Source organism: Cajanus cajan, chromosome 7 (assembly GCF_000230855.2).
Source record: "Cajanus cajan strain Asha chromosome 7, NIPB_CcT2T_4, whole genome shotgun sequence".
Lineage (NCBI taxonomy): Eukaryota > Viridiplantae > Streptophyta > Magnoliopsida > Fabales > Fabaceae > Cajanus > Cajanus cajan.
In genome coordinates this window covers 58,081,042-58,104,599 of record NC_138523.1, presented here as the reverse complement: position 1 = coordinate 58,104,599, position 23,558 = coordinate 58,081,042, and the positions used below count along the sequence as shown (strand labels likewise).

Sequence of the window (23,558 nt, the reverse complement as noted above, 5' to 3'; positions counted from 1 at the left end):
TTAAGTTTGCGCCTAATTTATACATATTCATGATCACAATTGCAATTTTTATAACTCCTAAACACTCTCACAATATATGATTATTTATACCCTATACCCCTACAAACTTTTTCCTAATTTTTGCATTAATTCACTCGCATCATTTTCAGCGAATTGGTTTTGATCGTTGAATGTAAATTTGGTTGAAAAGTCTTGGAGGGTGCCTTCTTTGTTTGTGGTCTCATTTTTGAGGCACTTGAGAAAGGCACCTCTCTTCTTTGAAGGGTCAACAGAAATGGAATGGTCGAAACCGTAGCATCCAAACACGTAACAAACGAACGTGTTGAAAACTACTATTTTGCTCGGCGGCTACATAACTTGGTCTTCGTCGTTACATACGTTTTCAATGTCCAAAATTCCACATAGGAAACGTCTTTGTCGTTTCAACATTGCACACTGTACCAGCAACAGATGGCACCAGATACAAACTGCATTTTCCTTGTAAGTTTCAACGCAATAATTAATAATTTTCCACTTCCAATCAGACGCGTAATATATAAATTGGTTTCTTGTAACGAATTTATAAATAATATTCTACAGGTTTCCAAAACCAGCTATTACTGTTTCTCTCTTTGGCAGGCTCTTTTCAACAAAGCTGTTATTATTTCTAGGATAGCACAAAACAAAAGGCATATACGTATAAAGTGGGCATCGAGGAGACGGAAAAAGAAAAACTCTCCAATCCAATTCCAAAGCCATCAACTCCTGTTCAAGCCTCTCTTTGTGGCTTAAAATTGAGCCTTTTCTTCTACCTTTCTCTCTGGACTTTCACAGCTTTCATTCTGTTCTTTCTCTATCACCTTCTGCTTGCAGTTTTCATCATATTTTGGATCAGTAAGTTCACACACTAGGTGATCCTTATTGTATCCAAAACACTTCCATTTGATATTGTTGGTTATGGTCTTATGACCATAGGGATATTTTAATCAGAAGGCAAGTTTGTTGCTGATATAGTTTTAAGTGTTTCATTAGTTCACACACTTATTTCTAATTAATTTTCTTCACAAGTTTTTAAATTGGGTGCCCATCATATATACCCATATTACAGAATTATTAGGGAAATTTGTGTTTTTATCCCCACAAAATGAAGTGCCCAAATAACCAATACCCCTTAAACTCTGTTTCCAAGCTTATGAATGCTCAATTCCACTTTGTTCAGATTCTTACCTATATCCTAATTTTGGCCTTTGGTGTAACCATTGGAGTTATCTTTAGTTTCTATCTTAAAGACTGCAACTTTAGCCTACAATTCACTCAGTTGTCTCTCTCTTCCTTTCCACGAACGCCACCCTTGCCACCAACAACTATAGAACCAGAAGTATATAATGAAACTAAAACTCGAACACAAATTCAAACTCAAACTCAAACTCAAACTCAAACTCAAATTGATACTCACGTAGGATTGAAGGAGTTCCTTAAGCCACCTCATGTTGTGCATGATATGGATGATGAGGAATTGCTATGGAGAGCTTCAATGAGTGCAAAGATCCCTGATTACCCGTTTGATCGTGTTCCAAAAGTTGCCTTCATGTTCTTGACAAGGGGTCCTGTGTTTTTGGCACCTTTGTGGGAGCAATTCTTCAAAGGGCATGAAGGGTATTACTCAATTTACGTGCATTCCAATCCTTCATACAATGCATCACGCCCGGAGAGTCCAGTGTTTCAGGCTCGGAGAATTCCCAGTAAGGTCAGTTGGTTTCTTCCTCAGTCACTTGTTACATTTACTATTTGTTTATTGCCAAATATGGAATTTTTTATTGCTTGGATAAAATCATAGGACATGTATGCTCCTATACAAATCTCTTGTTATATGCTTATATTTGTAGCTGTGCAAATTGCTTAATAGAAAGGACAAATAAAGAAAAACGAGGAGGGAAAGACAGAATTAAATAGAACATAGAACAGAACAAAACTGACTATTGGATTAAATCTTTCACATGAGCATTATTTGATTTTAGTCTGAATTTTTTTCTCTTTAATTTAGAATTTACTATTATGTATTAAGAACATGATTTGATTTTAGTCTTTGTAAAAAAAATATTTTTTTTAACTCTTCAAAATTTAGAACTTATCATTATGCAATTTTTGTTAATTATCTATATGTTTTCAAAAAGTTAAGTGATGGTTATCTTTGGTAACATTTACAATTGATGCGGTATCAGGTAAGAATGTGGCACTTTCCTAATTGAAACAAAACTGATTACAAAATCAATATTTAACCTATTTATATAATAAATCTAAAATTCATTATGACTCATTTTGAGGAGAAAATGTCCAACCAAAAATAATATTAAAAAAATCAAACAAAGTCTCAAATTATAAAGAATAACGAAAAATATAAATGCTTTACTATTGCCATGGTCAACAAAAACCTGAATACAAAATATACCTAGTTTATTAATTTTTCTCAAACTCTTCCAAGTGCAACTCCTTTCGATAGGTATCCATCAAAACTCCTTATTAGAACTAGATTTGTTAGAGGAAAAGGCTAAGCTAGATAATTTATAGTGATGCTGAAGCTCATATGCTCCCTTGTCCCCAGTCTTCAATATTTCATTTTTTTTTAATGGAAAAAGTATAAAACGTGATCTAACCTTGAGCATTCTTCAGCATTTCTTTTTTTGGTTTTTTAGGATCAGTAGAATCTAGACGTTATAATGGACATCCGATTGAAAATAAAATGATATTTACAAACAGTCCCATATATTAGTTAGCATTTAAAATAATAGTTCATGCCGCCCCCTCCCCCCACATTAACTGGTAACAGCTAGCTGCTACTGGTTTAGGGAAACATTCCAAAATAAATCAGCAAATCCCAATTGATAAAAGGACAATGATATTTACTACCTTTTTTTGTGTAAATTGTACATTATGTTACGTCAATTTCTTATCATATGGATTAATTTATTTTCTTATCAAAAAGTACTCATCATTTGAGCGGATACATTATTACAACCTCAAGAAAAATAAAGAGTCTTAAGGCTCGAAGAAAATTGTCCACATAAATATAGGGTCCTGGTTTTTACTTCATTTCCATTTGTGCCTATCTGTTTCCAATTAGGCCATGGAGTTGATTAAGACTTGTCATTCTAATTCCAGTAATTTACTTCAATTTAGAAAGAAACAATGATGAATACTCATGATCTGGTATGACATAATGCAGGAAGTGGAATGGGGTAACGTGAACATGGTTGAAGCAGAGCGTCGCTTGCTGGCGAATGCACTTCTTGACATCTCAAACCAACGTTTTGTACTGTTGTCAGAATCCTGCATACCACTCTTCAACTTCTCAACCATCTACTCTTACTTGATGAACTCTACCCAAAACTATGTCATGGCTTTTGATGATCCCAGTCCTGTTGGTCGAGGCCGTTACAGCATCCAGATGTTGCCCGAGATCTCCCTCAAGCAATGGAGAAAAGGGTACCAATGGTTTGAAATGGACAGAGGGCTTGCACTCGATGTAGTATCTGACAGAAAATACTTCCCAGTTTTTCAAGAGTACTGCAGAGGGTCATGTTACGCAGATGAACATTACTTGCCAACGTACGTGAGCATCAAGTTCTGGGAGGGGAATTCAAATAGGAGTTTGACTTGGGTTGACTGGTCAAAGGGTGGTCCTCACCCATCTAAATTTTTGAAATCAGATATTACTGTTAAGTTCTTGGAGAGTTTAAGGAATCATAAATGCAAGTATAACGGAGACAGCACCAATGCTTGTTTTCTGTTTGCTAGGAAGTTCGCTCCTAGTACTCTGTCAAAGCTCATCAAGATTGCACCTATGGTTATGCATTTCTAATACTACGGTAGGTGAAAAACACAAGTATAACCAATTATTCAATTCATTCTTTTAGCATGTAAGCCTTTTAATTACCTCCGGTGTAGAATGTAGAACTTGTTTCATCAAATACCATTGGATCTCTGTTAATGAGTTTTACTATTGGATCTTATATCTTGATAACATGATGTCAAGAATCCAAAACCATCCAAGATACATGGAAGCAGGAGAAAATGCAAAAGGCGGTGCGGTCAAAAGAGACATCACAAATCCCAATCAAATGCTAATTAATCCACGTGAACCTATTCAAAGACATGCTACTAGTCAACAAATTTAGGAAAGAAGAACCTTGGCCTCCATTAAACATCATTTAATTAGCCGAAAATGTTGAGCGAAAATTTATCTTGGCATTCAGGAATTAGGGAAAAACAAATACTAGGAGATTAAATAAAAATAATGAGAAAATCAAAACCCCCCAATAATCTGATTTACAATAATACTACTACCACTCTACCACACAAGCTAGTTCACTGACTCGTTCCACACGCATCTTCAGACAAGGAAGGTGACTCAGAAACCGAATCCAACGTGTCATGAGAAGGTGACACCTCGACCCCACGCAACTCCTCAATCATCTTAATGACGTGGGTCATCCTGGGGCGTTGATCCGGTGCAGGTGCAGTACACGACATGGCAATCTGAAGCAGCCCCACCATCTCCTCCTCGATATCTTTATACCTCATAAGTTCCAAGTCAAACACCTCAGCGGTCCACTCCTCCCTCACCACTGATTGGACCCACCGCGGTAGATCCACGACCCCACCGTAAGCACTCCCTGCACTCTCCACCACGGAGGGGCACTTCCCCGTGAGCAGCTCCAGCAAGAGCACGCCGAAGGAGTACACGTCAGACTTGTGGGTCTGTTTTCGACCATCGTATGCCTCGGGCGCGCGGTACCCGTTCGACCTCCCTCCCAGTGGGCCTGGGCCTGGGCCCGCGAACACCGAGAGCCCAAAATCGGATACCCGCGCGTTGCCGTGCTTGTCGAGTAAGACGTTGGTGGATTTGATGTTACCGTGGGTGAGCCTAAGGGACTTGCAGGAGCTGTGAATGAAGCCCACGCCTCGGGCCGCACCAGCTGCTATCTTCAGCCTCGTGGTCCAGTCCAGTGGGGTCCTTCCGGGTCCTCGGTTCCCTGTCGGAAATCGGAATCACTTTTCATTAAATTACACATTTCACACCAATATTCATTATTCACAATAACTCTAATGTTAACTGTTAAGGGGCTACCCTCCACTTTTTCCACATTCAACTAACAAAAGATAAAGCAAAAGTCCAAATGTTGCTCAGCAAAACAACATAAAGCAAAATACTTCTCTTTTCTTTATTTTTTATTTTTTAATAATGAAAAGCAGTCCAAGATAATTCACTATCACTCTGCATGGTACAATGCAATGTCCCGATTCTCAGGGGTTATCATTGTGCACCTACTGCACACTTGACAGTTACTTTGTCTGCAATTGCTACAAATAATATATTATAAAAATATAATGTATGTGTCCCAAGAGGTTAATCTAATCCTTAGTATGTTGAACTATTCTGATTCTAAATTATGAAAAAAAAAGTGCATTACAAAGTACAGCGTTTAGGGTAGGAGGAGAAGGAATCATCCTAATCCTAAAGAAAAGAAACCCTCCAAAGCACAGTTGATGATAAAAACTTAAAAAAATGCAGCATATCAAAACTAGCTATATTGATGCACAAGTAACCTACAAGGGAGGAATCTCGTACCCTCAGGAAGAGAACTATCATTTATGACGCACACGGGTAAGTGGGTAACCTACATGACATGGGTGACTCTGTTGAGGTATGGCCCTTGAGGGCGGGTGCAAAGAAAATTAATTTCAAAGCAGATAACCCACTCTTCAACTGAACTGAGGGCAGGCAACTAAAGAACAAAAATAAATGTAAAACTTTGTTTTATTTCGTTCATGTGAGCTAGGTCAAAGAAAGTAAGAAACAAACAAAGAGAAAGAAGCATGAAGATGCAAACGAAAAGACATATAGGTAGGTACCGTGGAGGAGCCAGAACAAGGTGGCATTGGGCATGTAATCATAAACGAGCAACTTCTCCTCGCGCGCGAAATAGTAAGCCCTCAAGCTAACAACGTTGGGGTGTCTCAGCCTTCCCAACACCTCCATGTGCTGCTCGAACTCCCTCTTTCCTGTTATCTGCGCGTCCTTCAGCCTCTTCACCGCAACCACGTTCCCGTCATCGAGAACCGCTTTGTACGCAGTCCCGAACCCACCCTTCCCAAGCATTTCCGCAGAGGCTCGCAGCAAGTCCTCAAGCTCAAACCTTTTCTCCCCTTCGAAGAACACCATTCGACCCCTCTCAAAACCTCCCTGAGCAGGGTAAGGACTCGATGAATAAATAATCTTTTCACTCTCGAAAAGCTTCGACCCCTTCCCCTCCTTCAGCTTCGCAGAGTAGTTCCTCCAGAAGTAGCAGTACAAAAGCAAAGAAACTAAACCAAGAACCAAAACATCACCCACTATAATAGCTATAAGAGCCACCGGGCTTATTTTAGAACCACCCTTCTCGTGATTTTTACTACTTGATGTTGTTGTTTTCGGCATTGAACTCGGGGAAGAGGATACGGTAGTTGTTGGGGGAATGTTGTTTTGGGGTGACAATGGTGAAGCGATGGCACCTTCGGATCCCGGTTTGGTCGGGTCTGATGCGCATTTTTTTAATGGGGCGCCGCAGAGAAACGGATTTTGCCCGAATGAGGAATCGGGGAAAGTTGACAAGGCTTTGGGTATCTCGCCGGAGAGGCGGTTACCGGAGACGTTGAAGTCTTGGAGGGTGGGAAGGTTGACGTCGGGAATGTGGCCGGAGAAGTTGTTTGCGTCGAGGCGGAGAGTGAGGAGGTGGGTGAAGTGGGTGAGCGTGGCCGGAAGCTCGCCGGAGAGGTTGTTGTTGGAGAGATCGAGGCGGTAGAGGCGGGAGAGCGACGTGAGGGAGGGCGGAAAGTCGCCGGAGAAGTGGTTGTTGGATAAAAAGAGGAGCTTGAGAGCGGTGAGGTTGGAGAGGTTGGGGAGGGGACCGGAGAAACGGTTTCCTTTGAGGCTGAGAACTCGGAGGTGAGTTAAGGACGTTAAGGGGTGAATGGAGCCTTGGAGGTTTAGGTTTTCGAGAACGAGTCGCGAGACTCGGTGGCGAGTGCAGGAGACGCCGCTCCACGAACAGGGGTTGGTGGTGCTAGTGTTCCATGTGGTGAGCTTTTGGGACGTGTCTGAAGCGGTTTTGAAGGCTACCAGAGCGTCCAAATCTGGGTTACTACCTTGAACCGTGAGAAGAAGAAAATGGAGAAGCAGAAGGGTAGCAATGAGCGTTGCTCCCATTGTTGTTGGTGTGAGAGAACGGTAATGGAGAGAGAGGAGGTAATAATTTGGATCGTTAAAAATAGAGAGCTTAATGTCGCTTTAATGCAGTACTTGCCATGGGTGGTTTGGGGATTCAGACACCTCAAAAGACTATAATAAGCAACTTTTTCCTGTTACCTTCCACTGCAAAGACGATTCTCTCCTTCACTCTGCACAATAAATTTCTTTTAATTTAATTTACATTTTTGCTCTTTACAATTTTTAATTTTATAAACTTAATGTTTTAGCTCTATAATTGAAGATTTTTTTTTCTTTTAATCACTGTCAACTTACAAAATAAACTACATAGACTAAAAGAAATATAATGATATGTATGAAGATTAAAATAAAATATTTTAATTATAAAAGTTAAATGGCGTAAAAAATTATAAAAATATATTTTTAATTAAAGTAAATTATCTTAATCTAATAAATAATTGATGATATAAGTACTGTTACTAGGTGTAATTTTATAACAGCTACAAAAACTTTGTAACAGTAATAAATCACCACAAAAGATTGCGTGGGGGTACAACTAAAACTTATAATTTTCTCATATGAAAACTAAAAATAAGAGTTATAGAAACCAAGTGAACAATTTAATCAAGTTTTTTGTATATTGTCATTAATAGTAATTTTTTCCCAAAGATTTCTTAAAAATTATACTTTACATGATTTTCAATTAATTAACCATATAAACATGTTTATATTTAAAATTTGTAAAGATAAACTCAAAACTTATTATTTCTGAAAAAATACTTTACATTAATTGATACATGTAAATTAGGGTATGTTTGATTTCATGTCTCTTCAAACAAAAATCAAATCAAAATAGATGCAAAAGTAACTACCTATCCCACATCCAATTAAAATTAACGTGAATAAAACATGCTCTTAGATTTTTATTATTTTATAGAAAATAATTTGAGTAAAAAAATATTTAATTTATTTTATTTCATTAATAAGAATTACGATAACAATAATAAATTTTAAATATAATATTCAATGCATTCTATCTCATTCTTCATTATTAAACTGCCCAGTGGTGCACATATTTAATTCTTCTTTAAGTAAAAGCAATTTCTTCGTTTAACAAAGAAGATAGTAGTACTACATGATGAAGAAAATGAAATATTAGAAGTAGAATTATTGTTGAGTACTGTGCCATTCTGAGTTGAATTATAGTATTATAGATCGATGATCGGCTTCATTTTATTTTTGGACTTACTTGCACGTGTTGTCCCTTTTTTAAACGATGCATTAAATATTTCTCTTTCTCCAATCCTTGAGCTCTTTCTTCCTCTTGCTCTTGATTTTTTTATATAGCTTTGCATCGAGAAATGACCAGTAGAGGGCGAAAAACGGAGTTGAAAAAGATAGATTTGGACTCCAGTTGTTTATATTTAATTTCTGAAATAATGGTGAATTAATATTTTATTACTACTGTCTTAAGAAATTTTCAGAACTTAGGTGAGTCTAGCGAAGCTCCCTCGTTCTGCAATCCGTACTAAAACGAACTTCTGACACGCATGGCGTACCCTCTCTCACATGTTTAATTCAATTTATTAGTATCTACCTTTTACGTTGAAACTTGAAAGCTTTTAGTTTAAATATGTAGTTAATTTTCTCCCCGTTTTACGTTTACCGTTGTAACGTTTGTTATCATATGCATAGACAGTATTGGTGGACAATACCCTTACCAAACAATAACAGAAAGTCTTGTAACATTTTGAACAATACTGCAAACATTAATATTCACCACACTCTTTAGACAGCAATTATTTCTTATCTTTTAATTATGTGCACGACTTACATAATAGATGAAGTTTATTAGTGATATGCTGCCGAAAATAATTAGTACTCTGAAGGAAACGTAGTCTGAGATGTGTGGGTGTTGTGATCTGAGGATCTCGGAGGTGAAGAGAGATAAGGTTTTGGTGGTATTTGCAAGGACTCCATGCTTCCTTCCATCATATCTACCACATTCCTCATTGCTGGCCTATTTGAAGGGTCTGTTTGGATGCACCATAAGCTCACTATAATCAACTTTCGTATCATTTCTTTATCAGTTTCATTTTTTATGCTTCGCAAACTAGGCTCCTGATTCAGTTCAAGACGCTTGTAAACCCAATGTGGGAAATATATTTCACTTGAACATTCAACTTCAACATTGTTATTCATCCTTCCCCCAACCATTTCCAAAACCATCATTCCGTAGCTGTATACATCTGATTTATGGGAGACTCCTCCAAAATTTCTAGAGAAAACCTCAGGAGCAATGTATCCCGCAGTGCCCCTGGTTCCCAATAAGGATACAATGCTTTCTTTTTGTGGACATATTTTAGCTAGCCCAAAATCTGAAATCTTTGGGCAGAAATCCTCATCTAGCAATATATTGTGAGGTTTTATATCAAAATGCAAGATTTTAGTATTGCAACCTCTGTGTAAGTACTCTAATCCACGAGCAACGCCAATTGCAATATTATAGATGGTTTTGCAACTTAATTGAAGACTGAGCTTGAGTGGATCCTTTTCTTCATATATGAACTTCTCAAGTGAGCCATTGGGCATGTACTTGTAAATCAAAGCTCTTTTGGAACCTTGTAGACAAAATCCGAGTAAAGTAACGATGTTAACATGAGAAGTGACACTGATGCTAGCAACTTCATTGATAAATTCCTCGCCGTTACCTTTGGAGTCGCTTAAAACTTTTACAGCCACAAGACTTCCATCATGTAGCCTCCCCTTGTAAACACTACCATACCCTCCTTCACCCAATTTGTTTTTGAAGGAGTTGGTGGCCTTCTTTATCTCTGAATAACTGTATCTATTGGCTGCAAGGTGACCGTGGGTGTTCAGAAACATCTCGATTATTTGGTGGGTGGGGTTTTTATTCTTGTAAAACCTTCTTCTAATGCACCAAACCAGAAATATCACAACTCCTACGGCTCCAGCGCCAGATACACCTTCAAAATTTATTTGTAAGTCATAAGTACTTATATATATACACACACCTATAAAGATCTTGTTTGAAACTTTTAATTTTGAAAAATCTTAAAAAATTAGTCTGATTAATATATAGGATATTATAAATATTTCATTACACTTAATATTTTAAAATGACTATCAATTAAAATTAAAATAAAAAACATACACCCTTCTATCGAATAAATTATAATTTAGCTTGATCTGATATATAAGTTCATAAAATTATTAGATAAGGATAGCTGAGATTTATTACATACTTGCCACTATAAGACGAGTCTTTATAGATTTCCCTGCAAAATTGGAAATTATAATAAATTAGAAAGATGAACAGAAGATGCAAATATTTCTTAGTACAGGAAAAGAATCATGAATTTATTAGTAGTTACTAGTTAGGCCCTTACCTTTGTGACAATAAAATTTTCCGGTGTTGTCAAGGCGACATTGGCCAGCGTGGGCAAAGTGACAAGTAGAACAATCCCGAGTTAACTCTATTTGGACGGCGATTTCATCCGTTAAGATATTGAAAAGGTCAGTGTGATTAAGCTGAAGCTGGCTAACCTGGGCGGTGGTTGGAAGCCGAACCATTGAACATCCTTTGATATCATGATTGTCTCTGGAGGGGTCAATTACGAACCTGGAATAGAGTGTGTCATTTTTGCAAAGTGTAGAATTAGAAACATAATTGTGTGGCGGATCGTGGAGGGCGTGTTTACATCTGAATATGTCTAAGTTATAGTTTACATGAGAGAGGGCCAAAGGTGTGTTGACTGTGAAAGCAGTTTTTTGCTGGTCGAAGGTCTCGCAACTTCTTTGTAGCAAGAGGTCGTGGAGTTTATCGTCTCTAATGACAATCGAAAACTGCTCCTCAAGCCTTACAATATCGAACCATCGGTTGTTATTTTTAATGGTTTTTTTTGGTCTCTGGTTCCTTCTCATCACAGCCATATATCACCAGTATGCCACAGTGAGGATGACGTGTGTCGGTGAAAGGAAAAGTGATGTTACCGATATTGCCGCAGCCAATCAAAGAGGGGCAGCTCCCACCCGATACCGCTTGCACGACCCATGCAAACAAGACCACGCCACACGCATGAAGCGCAACCATCTACAATACTATTGGGCTCAGAGACAAGTGCTGAAACAGAGAGGCCACCTTGAAGATGTTAGCAACAACACAAGCAAAAGAAACGAAACGACTTTCATATTTTCCACCACTGCATTTTGATGCAGCCGTTTTTGACTGAGTCCTATTAGGAAAGGTAAGTTTTTAAGAACGAAAATTCTCCTCATAATAACCCTATCGGACGTCAACAGGATTGTGTGGAAATGGAATATATGCGATATAGAAAAAAACATTGCATTCAATGCACACCCCTCTTTTACGAGCAGAGTGGTGCCTGTGGGGCTGAGAGACCATTTTTTTTTTTATAAATGGATTAAAATTATTTTAAAAATGATTTTTCCCTAAAATTTATATATAAAAAAATTATAAGTTAATAAATAAAAATTGTCATGTTAGTATGAAAAAGAGAGATAAATATACATAACATTGAGAGATATAAAATGTATATAATATTACGAGTATCTACATATAAGAGTTAAAAATAAAATAAAAGAATCTTGGTCATCTTTAAGACAAAGTTTTGAGGTACGAGGAGTTGGAGGAATTGAAATATAAAAAAATAAATAAAGTGAAAACTGTAATTATTTGGTACGGTGAAATTAAGTAAAATATAAAAAAAAATTAATATTTTAAAATTATATTTTATATAGTTATAATTTTACTATTTTACCTCCTCTTATATTATATTGAAGTGAGATTATATTTTTTTCATACATAATATATATTAGCTTAATCAATTATGTTAGTATGCATAACTGATTGTACCACCACCCAGCCTCATGGACATATATATAAGCATCAAGTAAGCATAATTCAATACCATTTCAACATAATCCAATATTACTTTAGCATAATTGAATATCTTTTATATATAATCAAATTTTACAAATTTTTACCCAATTTCAAGTAGGTATAATGCAATGTGACTTGTAACATATATGACATTCTTTACCCTACATGCCATAATATATAATTAAAGAAAATAAACTGAAATGCCTCAAACAAAATAAATGAACTTGAAATTCATATAAATAAAGAGAATCACATTGTCATTTAACTAAAAAACTTAATAGAAATAACTAAATTATAAAGAAGTTAAAATAATAGTCTCCAACTAAACAACATGAAAAAGATTCCTAATCTAATCTTAATTATGATTCAATGTCACATGTACTATTAGAGTAATCTAACATAAAGGTTAAGTCTTATCACCAACATCTTCAACATCATGTTGATGATTACCTATAGAAATCATAAGAACAATAACAAACAAGATAAGGGAGAGAGAAACATATCACTCTGACTCCTGGTATAGGAATGACACCAGATAACCACACAAACAAATATGCAACAAGACATAACATACACAAATAAATATTTTCATCACTTTTTGTCCATTCATAGCATAATAAACAATAATAGATAACATTATAATGCATTATGCAATGGATATTGTACTGGCCGCATCCCGCATCCGGGCTCTAAGCCCGGACTAGCGAGACAAAGGTCATACCGGACACGCACTGAACAATAACAGCCCGGAGCCTGGACAGATCACACCCGAACCCAGGGACCTCATCTCAGGCCCAGGGCCCAATACAACCCTAAACCACCTCAAGGTACGTGCATTATATATATGAGACTATTATTCGTGCAAATCCTAACTTCAGCATCAGAGTCTCTTTTGCAGGTACCACCCCCATCTTGGAGCACCAGCGTACCCGTGAAGGAGGCTCACCGATCTTACCAGGCGGATCAGCTCTACAGCAGATTTCCGGTAAGAACATTTGGCGCCCACCGTGGGGCCGATCAGACCAAGCTCTTATCGGCTACCCGCACGGTCCGTACCAGGAACCGTATCAGACGAGCACCCAAGCAAAATGAGCAACGAACATACAGCCTCAGGAGACTCGACCCGCGTCACCAACCTGACAATCCTAAAGAGCACAACTCCCCGCGCTCAAACCCAATGGCGGTACCTCGATCGTCCCTCCGACTCACCACCCGGCCCCGGCGAGACAGTCCGGGACCTGGAAGACCGGGGAGCAGGGCCTAGGCCCCCAAACCAATTAGTAAGCACAATTGCGGGCGGCTTCGCAGGGGGCGGCGCCAGCAGCTCGTCCCGGAAAAAACACCTACGTAAAGTCAACCGCGTACACCCCGCCACGTATACTATACACCAAGACTCGCCCACCATATCTTTCACCAACGACGACTACGTCGGAATCAGTCCAAATCAGGACGACGCCATGGTCGTGACAGTAACTTTAGCCAATTGGGAAGTTCGCAGGACCCTAGTCGACCAGGGAAGCTCGGCCGATGTCCTATACTGGCCAACATTCCTCAGGTTAGACATTCCCCACTCTCTCGTACAACCTCACACCGAACCTTTGGTCGGTTTTGCAGGAGCAACCATCCGCCCCAGAGGACGAGTGGACCTATTGACGACCTTCGGAACACCACCGGCCTCCCGGCAAATCCTGGTTCGGTACCTACTGGTGGAGGCCAACTCCACCTATAACACCATCATCGGCAGGTCAACCCTAAACCAACTCGGGGCGGTAGTGTCCACCCCGCATCTTACCATGAAATTTTCGGGGCACGACGGAAAAGTCATCTCCATCAGAGCAAACCAGCAGGAAGCGCGACAATGCTACATAGACAGCCTAGAAACTGCCCTCTCAATCAGACAACACAAAAGCGACTTCACTGTTCTAACTCGTGCTGACCACAAGGAAACCACCGACCTCGATCCGAGATCCGACGCTCACGATGAGCGGCCTAGTCCCGTCGATGAGCTCCCACCCAATACCGCTTGCACGAATATTACTTTAGCATAATTGAATATCTTTTATATATAATCAAATTTTACAAATTTTTACCCAATTTCAAGTAGGTATAATGCAATGTGACTTGTAACATATATGACATTCTTTACCCTACATGCCATAATATATAATTAAAGAAAATAAACTGAAATGCCTCAAACAAAATAAATGAACTTGAAATTCATATAAATAAAGAGAATCACATTGTCATTTAACTAAAAAACTTAATAGAAATAACTAAATTATAAAGAAGTTAAAATAATAGTCTCCAACTAAACAACATGAAAAAGATTCCTAATCTAATCCTAATTATGGCTCAATGTCACATGTACTATTAGAGTAATCTAACATAAAGGTTAAGCCTTATCAACAACATCTTCAACATCATGTTGATGATTACCTATAGAAATCATAAGAACAATAACAAACAAGATAAGGGAGAGAGAAACATATCACTCTGACTCATGGTATAGGAATGACACCAGATAATGACATCTCAACAAACTTGTTAAAATTGATTATTAGTCAAGTAGTTGTAACGATTAAATTAGGTAATTGGAGTTAACTTAACTTAACTTAGGTTATTCTTAAATTAGAATTAGCTTAACTTGTTCCATAAACTTTTAGACAACTAACTAGACTTGTAAATATTTAACTTGAGTTAGTTAACTTAAGTATAAGATAGCTAACAATGACTTAACCATGATTAGTCTAGCATGCGTCATAAGCCAACTAAATTCTATATATTGTAGTTTTGTCCATTTTATATAAACTTTTGATCATATGTTCAAATTTTGTTTGATAATTTCTCTCTAAATTCTTTTTCTCAAAAGCCTATATGCTCTCTTTAATTTGCTTTCAATTCTCTTATCCTCTTCCTAAGAGTGTGATGAGATTTGAAGTGATTTATCTTTTACCTTAAAGTGATTAACAAAGACATGCTATTGCGAATTGGAATTTGTAAAGAAATAAAAATAGAATGACAATATGATCTATCTTGAAATAGGCACCACATCTTACACATTAACACTACAAAGCTATCAAAAGCATATATAAAGTATGAATTGTTCTGATGTAGCACCTTACACGTTACAAAGCTGTTACATATCAATTCATCAAGTTAAACAAAAAGCAAAAAATACTAGATATTGATATGCAATATACTACAAAATAGACTACATGATAGTATTTTTCATACACTATAGTGTGTCGCATGACAAATGAATCGGAGAGGTTGAAGGAGAAGACAAACAAGGTTTAGGTGGAATTTGCAATAACTCAACTTTACTTTCTAACATTTCCACCACTTTACTAATGGCTGGTCGAGTTGAAGGGTACATTTGTATACACCATAAGCCCACTATTGTCATCTTTCTCATCGTGTTGTCATCACTTTCATTCCTTATATTTTGTAAACCAAGTTCTTGATCTGAATCAAGACGATTGTAAATCCAATGAGGAAAATATATTTCACTCGACCGGTTTACTTCAACTTTGATATTATTTTTCATTCCAACCATTTCTAAGATCATCATTCCATAGCTATAAACATCTGACTTGTGTGATACTACACCGAAATTTCTCGAAAAAACTTCTGGCGCAATATAGCCCGCAGTTCCTCTAGCACCAAATATTGATATGGCACTTTCTTTTTTTGGACATAATTTTGCAAGTCCAAAATCTGATATTTTGGGACAGAAATCCTCATCTAGTAATATGTTGTGAGGTTTAATGTCAAAATGCAAGATTCTAGTGTTGCAACCTCTGTGTAAGTACTCTAATCCACGTGCAATGCCAATTGCAATATCATACAGTATTTTGCAGTCCAATTGATGAGTAAATTGTAGTGGATTTTTGTCTTCATATATAAACTTGTCAAGAGATCCATTAGGCATAAACTCATATATTAGAGCTCGTTTAGAATTGTCCAGACAGAATCCCAAAAGTCTAACAATGTTAACATGTGAAGTCCTGCTAATACTTGCAACTTCATTAATGAAATCTTCTCCATTGCCATCTGATTTACTTAAAATCTTCACTGCAACAACACGTCCATCTTGTAGCTTCCCTTTGTATACACTACCAAATCCCCCTTGGCCTAATTTGTTTCTAAAAGAGTTGGTCATTTTCTTAACCTCTGAGTAATTGTACCTAGCTGTAGGAAGGGGCCCATGATCCTTCAAAAACCCCTCAATAATCCGATGGGTTGGATTCTTGCTCCAAAATATCTTTCTCGAGAAGCAGCAAGCCAAAACCATCAACAACACTACAACTCCAGCAGCCACCACAGCCGAAACTGGAGAATTTATTTAATATAAAAGGAAAATGTTTAGCCTAAGTAATCACCTGTTTATATGAATAAAAGTCACAACATTTTTACAGGCTATGCTCGGTTGATTAAGCGTAGTAATTTTGGCTTTATATTTTACTACCAAATCAATATAACATATGAATTGGCATAGTACTTAGACTCGTGCGTTAATTGTAGACTTCTAAAATATTTACCAAAAACTATAAATTACGCATATTTCAATTTGTTTCACGTACCCGTATTTGATACGATATTTTTGGATATTTCACTAATTCGTGTCGATGAAGTATCTTATCTTATAAAAATATTATGAAAATTTTATTTAATTTCAATACTCTTAATATTTTACCAACACTTATTGATAATACATATCGATAAAGTATTTAAATTTTTAAAAAATTATAAAATATTCATTACAGTTAAATAAGATATATAAACATGTTTAATATAGAAACATAGAAATATTGGTTCTATTAAATCGTAAATAAAAATTATTTTTTTATATAATTAATTTTAAGAAAGAAATAAAATTAATAATATTATTTTTATTTGTAAATTATAAAAAATAATTTATGATGAAATGATTTATAATTCATTTATTTTTAATAATATATAATAAATATATTTTTAATTTGAATTTGTAAAATAATTAACAATTATATATTTAATATTTATAAATTTTGATCAAAATTATAAATATACATTTATTATATTACATAAATATTAATACATATAATAACGCGTATTTTATATGTGTTATATCCGGTATATTTTAAAATAATCATATTGTGATATCATACATGTGTCCTATCTAATATGCCTATCCGTGCATCATAGATAAAAAAGAAAAGCATGGTTTAGAAATTCGTTAATTTGTTGACTCTTGTCTATCATAAATCGTAAGAAAATAATAAAGTTGAATTGGATGTGTTTATAGAGTGTTCTACCTGTTTCCATTGTCGGCAACTTCCTTCTGGTTTTCTCTGCACAAAAAAAGAAAGAAAAATATAAAGCAAATTATTTATTCAAAACCTCACTGTATCTCAAACATTTAACCCAGCCGTTTGTGGTTATTTTTATGATGATTTAAGAATTGTAGAAAAACGCGTACCGATGCTGTTGGCACAACAAAATCTGTATTTGTTGTCAAGTTGACACTGCCCTCCTAGGCGATAGTGGCAATCTGCACATTCTTTAGTCAAGTTTACTCGAGTGGTGATAAGTGCAGTTATGAATGTGAATGGGTTTTTAGCGTCAGGCACGTCTTTAACTGGAAGCTGGACCTTTGTACATCCTCTCAAAGATCTCAGAGACGCATCATCACCCATAGGGAATAAACCGTAGTAGATATTGTAATCAGAGCAGTTTGTATAAATAGACATGCGAGGGGGAAGAGTAACGTGGTGGTTGCGGTTGCACCTGTACACAGTTGTGGTGTATTGCATACTAAACGAAGCAAAGGGAAAGGTGTGATGAGGAAGAGTATAACTGTTTCTGAAAGCTTCGCAATTTTGGTTCTGCAGAAGCTCATTGAGATTGGTGTCTCTAAATTGAAAAGTTGTATAAGTAGTAGTAGGACTACTCAGCAACTGAGTTACGCGTACAACCTGAAACCATTTTCCATCTTTCTGTAATTGGATCATTTTGAGAGCTGGAGAATGACAATTGCGTATGGGCAATAAGCCACAGTCCTTGCGTTCTGTTATAGTAAAAGGGAAACTGATATTGCCAAGATATCCACAATCAAACGAAGGTGGACACTTTGGTTGGTATCCATCCGCCAAGAGAAGTGGCGTAAGGTGACAAAACAAAAGCAGTAACACAAATTCATAAACTCCACTCATCCTTCCTCAATTTGTATGAGCTAAAAAAGTTAGTATAATGTAAGAGGAGAGTCTATTAATTATATCGTAAAACATTATTGGCGATGGCATGCCAATTGACTTGAAGTATGAGAATGGAAGACTTGGTCTGTGGAAAAAATTAGAGTAGTTTTGTGGGGACATGTCGACCAAAGCAACCCACAAGAAAAGGTAAGTAGATGTAAACAACTGAATCAACATCAGCCTTTGCTGCTCAAATGCTTATGCACTATCCATTCTACATTAACTCCTCAATACTTTTATTCCACTACATTATTCAATTTTATGTAAGTTTGAACCATTAAGACCGTTAAATTACTCCAGCTAGTCAATCTTTAGCGTTTTATTTCCTGCATATTACTTCAGAATAGTAACATTACAGAGGGTTTGGGATATGATGAATGGTTATAAAAAAATGGGAGAAAAAAAAAACTAGGTGTTAATGAATCGTAAAAGAAAGAGATCCGAAAAAATAAAATGAATTACTTTATAGAAATCATCATTTGAATCATTATTCAGTTGAATTTATCTTCTATTAGCTATTACTGCATTATCTGCATAACGGCACTTGTTATTAAGGATATATGTAGGTATTTGAGAAATTAATGCCATTTTAATATGTTAAATTCTTTTGGAAAAGATGATATGGTAGGATAGAGTTTTTATTTACACTTGAACTTTAATGTAAGAACATTGAGAGAGTAGTAGATTAAATATATTGTTTAAAGTAAATTATCTACTTATTCAATACCTGACTATTCTTAATCTAATGCAAATATCAAAACAGAGCACTTTTGCAATAAAATCTAAACGTCCAACCTTCTATATGAAATTTGAATTGGTGAATAAGGTGTACATATGAATTTTAAAATAAGACAACTTTTTAATAAGTGCGGTAATACGAAATTTTTATTTTAATAAATTTTTAGACAATATGGCTCGTATTAGGAGGAAAAATGACGAGTCTTATAATAATATTTGAACTATATTATAATTAATTTGATTATGTAGTTTTTCTTTTTACACCATATTTGTAATTTAATGCATCACATACTTAAAAGTAGAAGAAAAGCAAGAGAGAATTTTTTTTTTTTGGAAGAGATAGTAAAGTGTTTTTTTAAAAAGAGATCGTTTTGAGAATTTTAATTCCACAATTTCAATAATTATGATTCTTACAGTAAGACAGCCTTGCAAAATCCAAAAAATCTATGTGAAGAAGGAAATGAGTTAGAGAAATAAGATAAATGAGAGAAATTATAAAAGTGAAATAAGATAAAAGAATATTGATCACAAATTCTAAAGATAATTTTGATGTTGAATAAAAATTAGGCTAAAAACCTAATTTGGTCCCTTATAATAATTTTTTGTTTCAATTTAGTCTCACTTTTATTTTTGGTTTCAATTTGGTCCTAAACTAATTAATTAGTTTCAATTTAGTCCTAAATTAATTAATTAGTTTCAATGTGGGACTTCCGTCCAAATTATTTAAACAGAGTTAACTTTTAGCCACGTGGATGCCACGTAGATGCATATGTGGCATTCACGTGGATGAGAATTTTTTTGAAAACACTTGGAACCAGAACGGCCCGTTCTGAAATCGGAACGGGCCGTTCTGGTTGCAAAATTAAAACACCAATAGTGAATAAGAACGGGACGTTCTGAAATCAGAATGTCCCGTTCTGGATTCAGAACGGCCCGTTCCAAAACTGTGAATAAAATATTCTTTGTTTAATTGTGTTTTTGATTGCTCAAGTATTATAATTATGCAATTTTGATCCCTAAGGTTTTAATTGAGTAATTTCATTCCTTAAAAGATTATAGTTATGTAATTTTAGTCTCACAATTTTTAATTTAACAATTTTAATCTCTCAAATATCATAATTGTGCAATTTTAGTCTTTCTCATTAAAAATTTAATAATTTTAAAATTTTAATATATATATATATATAATGTTTTAAAACTATATAATTGTTTCCTTATTTAAATTAACGTATATTATAATTTTTTTAATGTATTAAATGATATATATTTATTATTACTAAATAAATATTACTGATAAATTAATATCAATAATATTTTTACTATATTTATAAATAAACTAATAATTTGATAAATATAACTTAATATATATTATTATACTTTTACAAAAATATAAATATACAAGATCAGATATATATTTCTAATTAATATACTTATATTTTTGTAAAAATATATTAATATATAACAAGTTATATTTATCAAATTATTAGTTTATCTATAAATATATTAATAATATTATTGATATAATATCAAAAATTATAATATATGTTAATTTGAATAGATAAATAATTATTTAATTTTAAAAAATTATATATATATATATATATATATATATATATATATATTAAAATTATTACTTTTTAATGAGAGAAACTAAAATTATACTATTATGATATTCGAGGGACTAAAATTGCTCAATTAAAAATTGAAGGACCAAAATTGCGCAATTGCAATTCTTTAAGGACTAAAATTACCCAATTAAAATCTTGCAGATCAAAACTGCACAATTGTAATACTTGAGGGATAAAAAATGCAATTAAACCAATATTCTTTATTAATTTTATTAAAAAATATAATAATTTTTAAAAATATTTTTTTATGGTAAAAATTTTAAAATTACTTATTTTTATAAAATATAATTGTCTTATAAATAGAGTAATAATTTTTTCTTTTTCTCTTTCTGTTTGAAGAAATATTTAAATATCACTTTATAATTTTTTGCAACTTATTTAAAATTAGAAGAATAAAATAATAAAAATTAATAAGATAAACATAATAAAATAAAATATAAAAAAATATTAATATATTTATTTTATTAGATATAATAACATAATTAAAATATAATTAATAATATATATTTTATAAAATTATTAATATTTTATATATATATAAAATATTAAAAAAAAAACGGAACGACCCGTTTTAAAACCGGAACGGGCCGTTCTGGGTGCATTTTTGGTGTGTTAATTTTGCACCTGGAACGGGACGTTCCGAATGCAAAATTAACACACCAAAAGTGCACCCAGAACGGCCCGTTCCGGTTTCAGAACGGGCCGTTCTGGATCCAGGTGTTTTCAAAAACATTCTCATCCACGTGGCATCCACGTATGCATCTACGTGGCATCCACGTGGCTAAAAGTTAACTCCGTTTAAATAATTTGGACGGAAGTCCCACATTGAAACCAATTAATTAATTTGGGACTAAATTGAAACCAATTAATTAGTTTGGGACCAAATTGAAACCAAAAATAAATATGGGACTAAATTGAAACAAAAAATTATTATAAGAGACCAAATTAGGTTTTTAGTCTAAAAATTATAATTTAGAATGTTTAGAAAAAGAAAGAATGAAATTTACGATATAGTCCTACAATTCCAATACACTATGTTGAGAACTAAAAGATTTGTAGTAAAGAAATTCTATTATTTTTTTTTAAAAAAATAGAGATTATTGTATAGTTAAATAATTTTTTTTATAAAAAAAAGTATTGAGAAATACATTTTAGAGAATTAGATGAGAAAACAAAATTTAGATTTAAATAGATAATATAAGAGGTAGATTTTGTAGAGTGCCAAAATTTATTATTATTTTTTTTATTGTGATACAAATGTAGTTATTAGAGTAAAAACTAAAAATTTAATATTAATTAATGTCATTCATTTAGAAATAATTTAGATAAATTAATAGGCTTAAAAAATAAAATATAGAGGTGGATTTTATAGAGTATTCAAGATGACATAATTTTATAATAAAGAAAGTTAATACTTACATGATTTGAGAATAGAAAATGTTTATGACTGTGTATCAATTTCACAACTCGATATTTAACTTTTATATTATAAATAGATATTATAATATTGTGTTTCTTTATAAGAAAGTTAATATTTACATTACTTGAAAATAACATATGTCGATTTTATAACTTAATCTTCAACTTTTATATTATAAATAGATTTACTTAATCCATCAAAATAAATCAAGTTAGGTTATATGATTTATTTTGTCTTATTATAGATATTTTAGCCAATTGAATCAATGATTAATTAACTTCACAATATCATAAATGTTGTTATAGTCCAACGAGTTTTTACACAAGACAGAATAAATTATTCTTACTACATATTAGTTCATGGTACCTAACTACTACATTAATCCATCAAGTTATTAAGTTATATGATTTAACTTTTACTTTGCATAACACAATTTGTATTATCCATCAATTTAATGAGTCATGAGTAGGTTAGGTCAGATTGACTTGTGAAATTGATTTTTTTTTAAATATTTTGATGAATTATTTGGTTAATTAAATATCATTTTCATATACATTGTATATTAGATCAATTTGTTTATACTTAAAAATAATAATTAAAATAAGTGTTTCTTAAAAAAAATATATAAGAAGCATAGAATTTTACTTCTAAAAAAAAAACAAAAAAAACAACTTATTTTATTAAGAATTTTTTTTCTTCGAATATAAATAAATAAACAAACGGACTATTATGAATTTCATGTTATTTTATATTATATTTATTATTTTTTATATAATATTTGTGCAAGAAAATTTAGTATAATGTTCTTGTCACACACATATATAAAAAGGATCAAATTATATCAATGTGATTTTTACTAACTATTATATCACCTAATATATTATGTTAATTTTAATTTATATGAATGAAATATCAAATAATTTTGGATTAATTAAAATTTTGTGTATATAATCTAAAAGAAATAAACTTTTAATCTATTGGTGTTCGAAAAACAATAATTCAATTGAAAATTATTGAATGATATAATAGTTGATAAAAAAAACTTACACCAGTAAATTTGATCTCTCCCTGATATATATATATATATATATATATATATATATATATATATATATATATATATATATATATATATATATATATATATATATATATATATATATAAGGGTTCAAATGATACCGGTGTAACTTTTACTAAGTATTACACCGTTCAATAACTTTATATTAAGTGTGAATTGTGTAAATTCAATCGTTAGATTTAAAGTTTATATCACTTTATATATTTATGTCAATTTTTTTTTAAAATTGAACAACAACTTAAAGATAATCAAAATGTTCATATTTTATTATATTTTGAAATATATATATTACGTCAATTTTATTTTATAAG

General features: G+C 33.6%; 4 protein-coding genes across 4 annotated transcripts; 1 reads left to right on the top strand and 3 right to left on the bottom strand.

Moving 5' to 3' along the window:
• The first annotated feature begins 569 nt into the window (after positions 1 to 569).
• LOC109795458 (glycosyltransferase BC10) lies at positions 570 to 3,979 on the top strand. Its single transcript, XM_020354972.3, has 2 exons — positions 570 to 1,726; positions 3,203 to 3,979. The coding sequence occupies exons 1-2, from the start codon at positions 1,124 to 1,126 to the stop codon at positions 3,836 to 3,838; spliced, it is 1,239 nt and encodes a 412-aa protein (XP_020210561.1). The 5' UTR covers positions 570 to 1,123; the 3' UTR covers positions 3,839 to 3,979.
• A 225-nt stretch (positions 3,980 to 4,204) lies between these two features.
• Positions 4,205 to 7,364, bottom strand: LOC109795457 (leucine-rich repeat transmembrane protein kinase family protein). The gene is made up of 2 exons (XM_020354971.3): positions 5,893 to 7,364; positions 4,205 to 5,012 (listed from the first exon to the last, which is right to left on the bottom strand). The coding sequence occupies exons 1-2, from the start codon at positions 7,223 to 7,225 to the stop codon at positions 4,345 to 4,347; spliced, it is 2,001 nt and encodes a 666-aa protein (XP_020210560.2). The 5' UTR covers positions 7,226 to 7,364; the 3' UTR covers positions 4,205 to 4,344.
• A 1,609-nt stretch (positions 7,365 to 8,973) lies between these two features.
• LOC109789810 (LEAF RUST 10 DISEASE-RESISTANCE LOCUS RECEPTOR-LIKE PROTEIN KINASE-like 2.1) lies at positions 8,974 to 11,516 on the bottom strand. The gene is given in 4 exon segments (XM_020348847.3): positions 8,974 to 10,212; positions 10,492 to 10,524; positions 10,636 to 11,149; positions 11,151 to 11,516. Coding segments are annotated over 4 exon segments (1,848 nt in total). The 5' UTR covers positions 11,340 to 11,516; the 3' UTR covers positions 8,974 to 9,100.
• A 3,789-nt stretch (positions 11,517 to 15,305) lies between these two features.
• On the bottom strand, positions 15,306 to 18,399 carry LOC109813149 (LEAF RUST 10 DISEASE-RESISTANCE LOCUS RECEPTOR-LIKE PROTEIN KINASE-like 2.5). Its single transcript, XM_083060284.1, has 3 exons — positions 17,608 to 18,399; positions 17,444 to 17,479; positions 15,306 to 16,481 (listed from the first exon to the last, which is right to left on the bottom strand). The coding sequence occupies exons 1-3, from the start codon at positions 18,338 to 18,340 to the stop codon at positions 15,385 to 15,387; spliced, it is 1,866 nt and encodes a 621-aa protein (XP_082916410.1). The 5' UTR covers positions 18,341 to 18,399; the 3' UTR covers positions 15,306 to 15,384.
• Between the last annotated feature and the right edge of the window lie 5,159 nt (positions 18,400 to 23,558).

Coding starts and splice junctions, on each gene's coding strand:
- LOC109795458 (XM_020354972.3), top strand. CDS start 1,124: ATGAAGTGCCCAAATAACCAATACCCCTTAAACTCTGTTTCCAAGCTT. Junction 1,727..3,202: donor CTCGGAGAATTCCCAGTAAG/GTCAGTTGGTTT, acceptor GACATAATGCAG/GAAGTGGAATGGGGTAACGT.
- LOC109795457 (XM_020354971.3), bottom strand. CDS start 7,225: ATGGGAGCAACGCTCATTGCTACCCTTCTGCTTCTCCATTTTCTTCTT. Junction 5,013..5,892: donor CTTGTTCTGGCTCCTCCACG/GTACCTACCTAT, acceptor GATTTCCGACAG/GGAACCGAGGACCCGGAAGG.
- LOC109813149 (XM_083060284.1), bottom strand. CDS start 18,340: ATGAGTGGAGTTTATGAATTTGTGTTACTGCTTTTGTTTTGTCACCTT. Junction 17,480..17,607: donor TTGTTGTGCCAACAGCATCG/GTACGCGTTTTT, acceptor TTTTTTGTGCAG/AGAAAACCAGAAGGAAGTTG. Junction 16,482..17,443: donor GTTGCCGACAATGGAAACAG/GTAGAACACTCT, acceptor TAAATTCTCCAG/TTTCGGCTGTGGTGGCTGCT.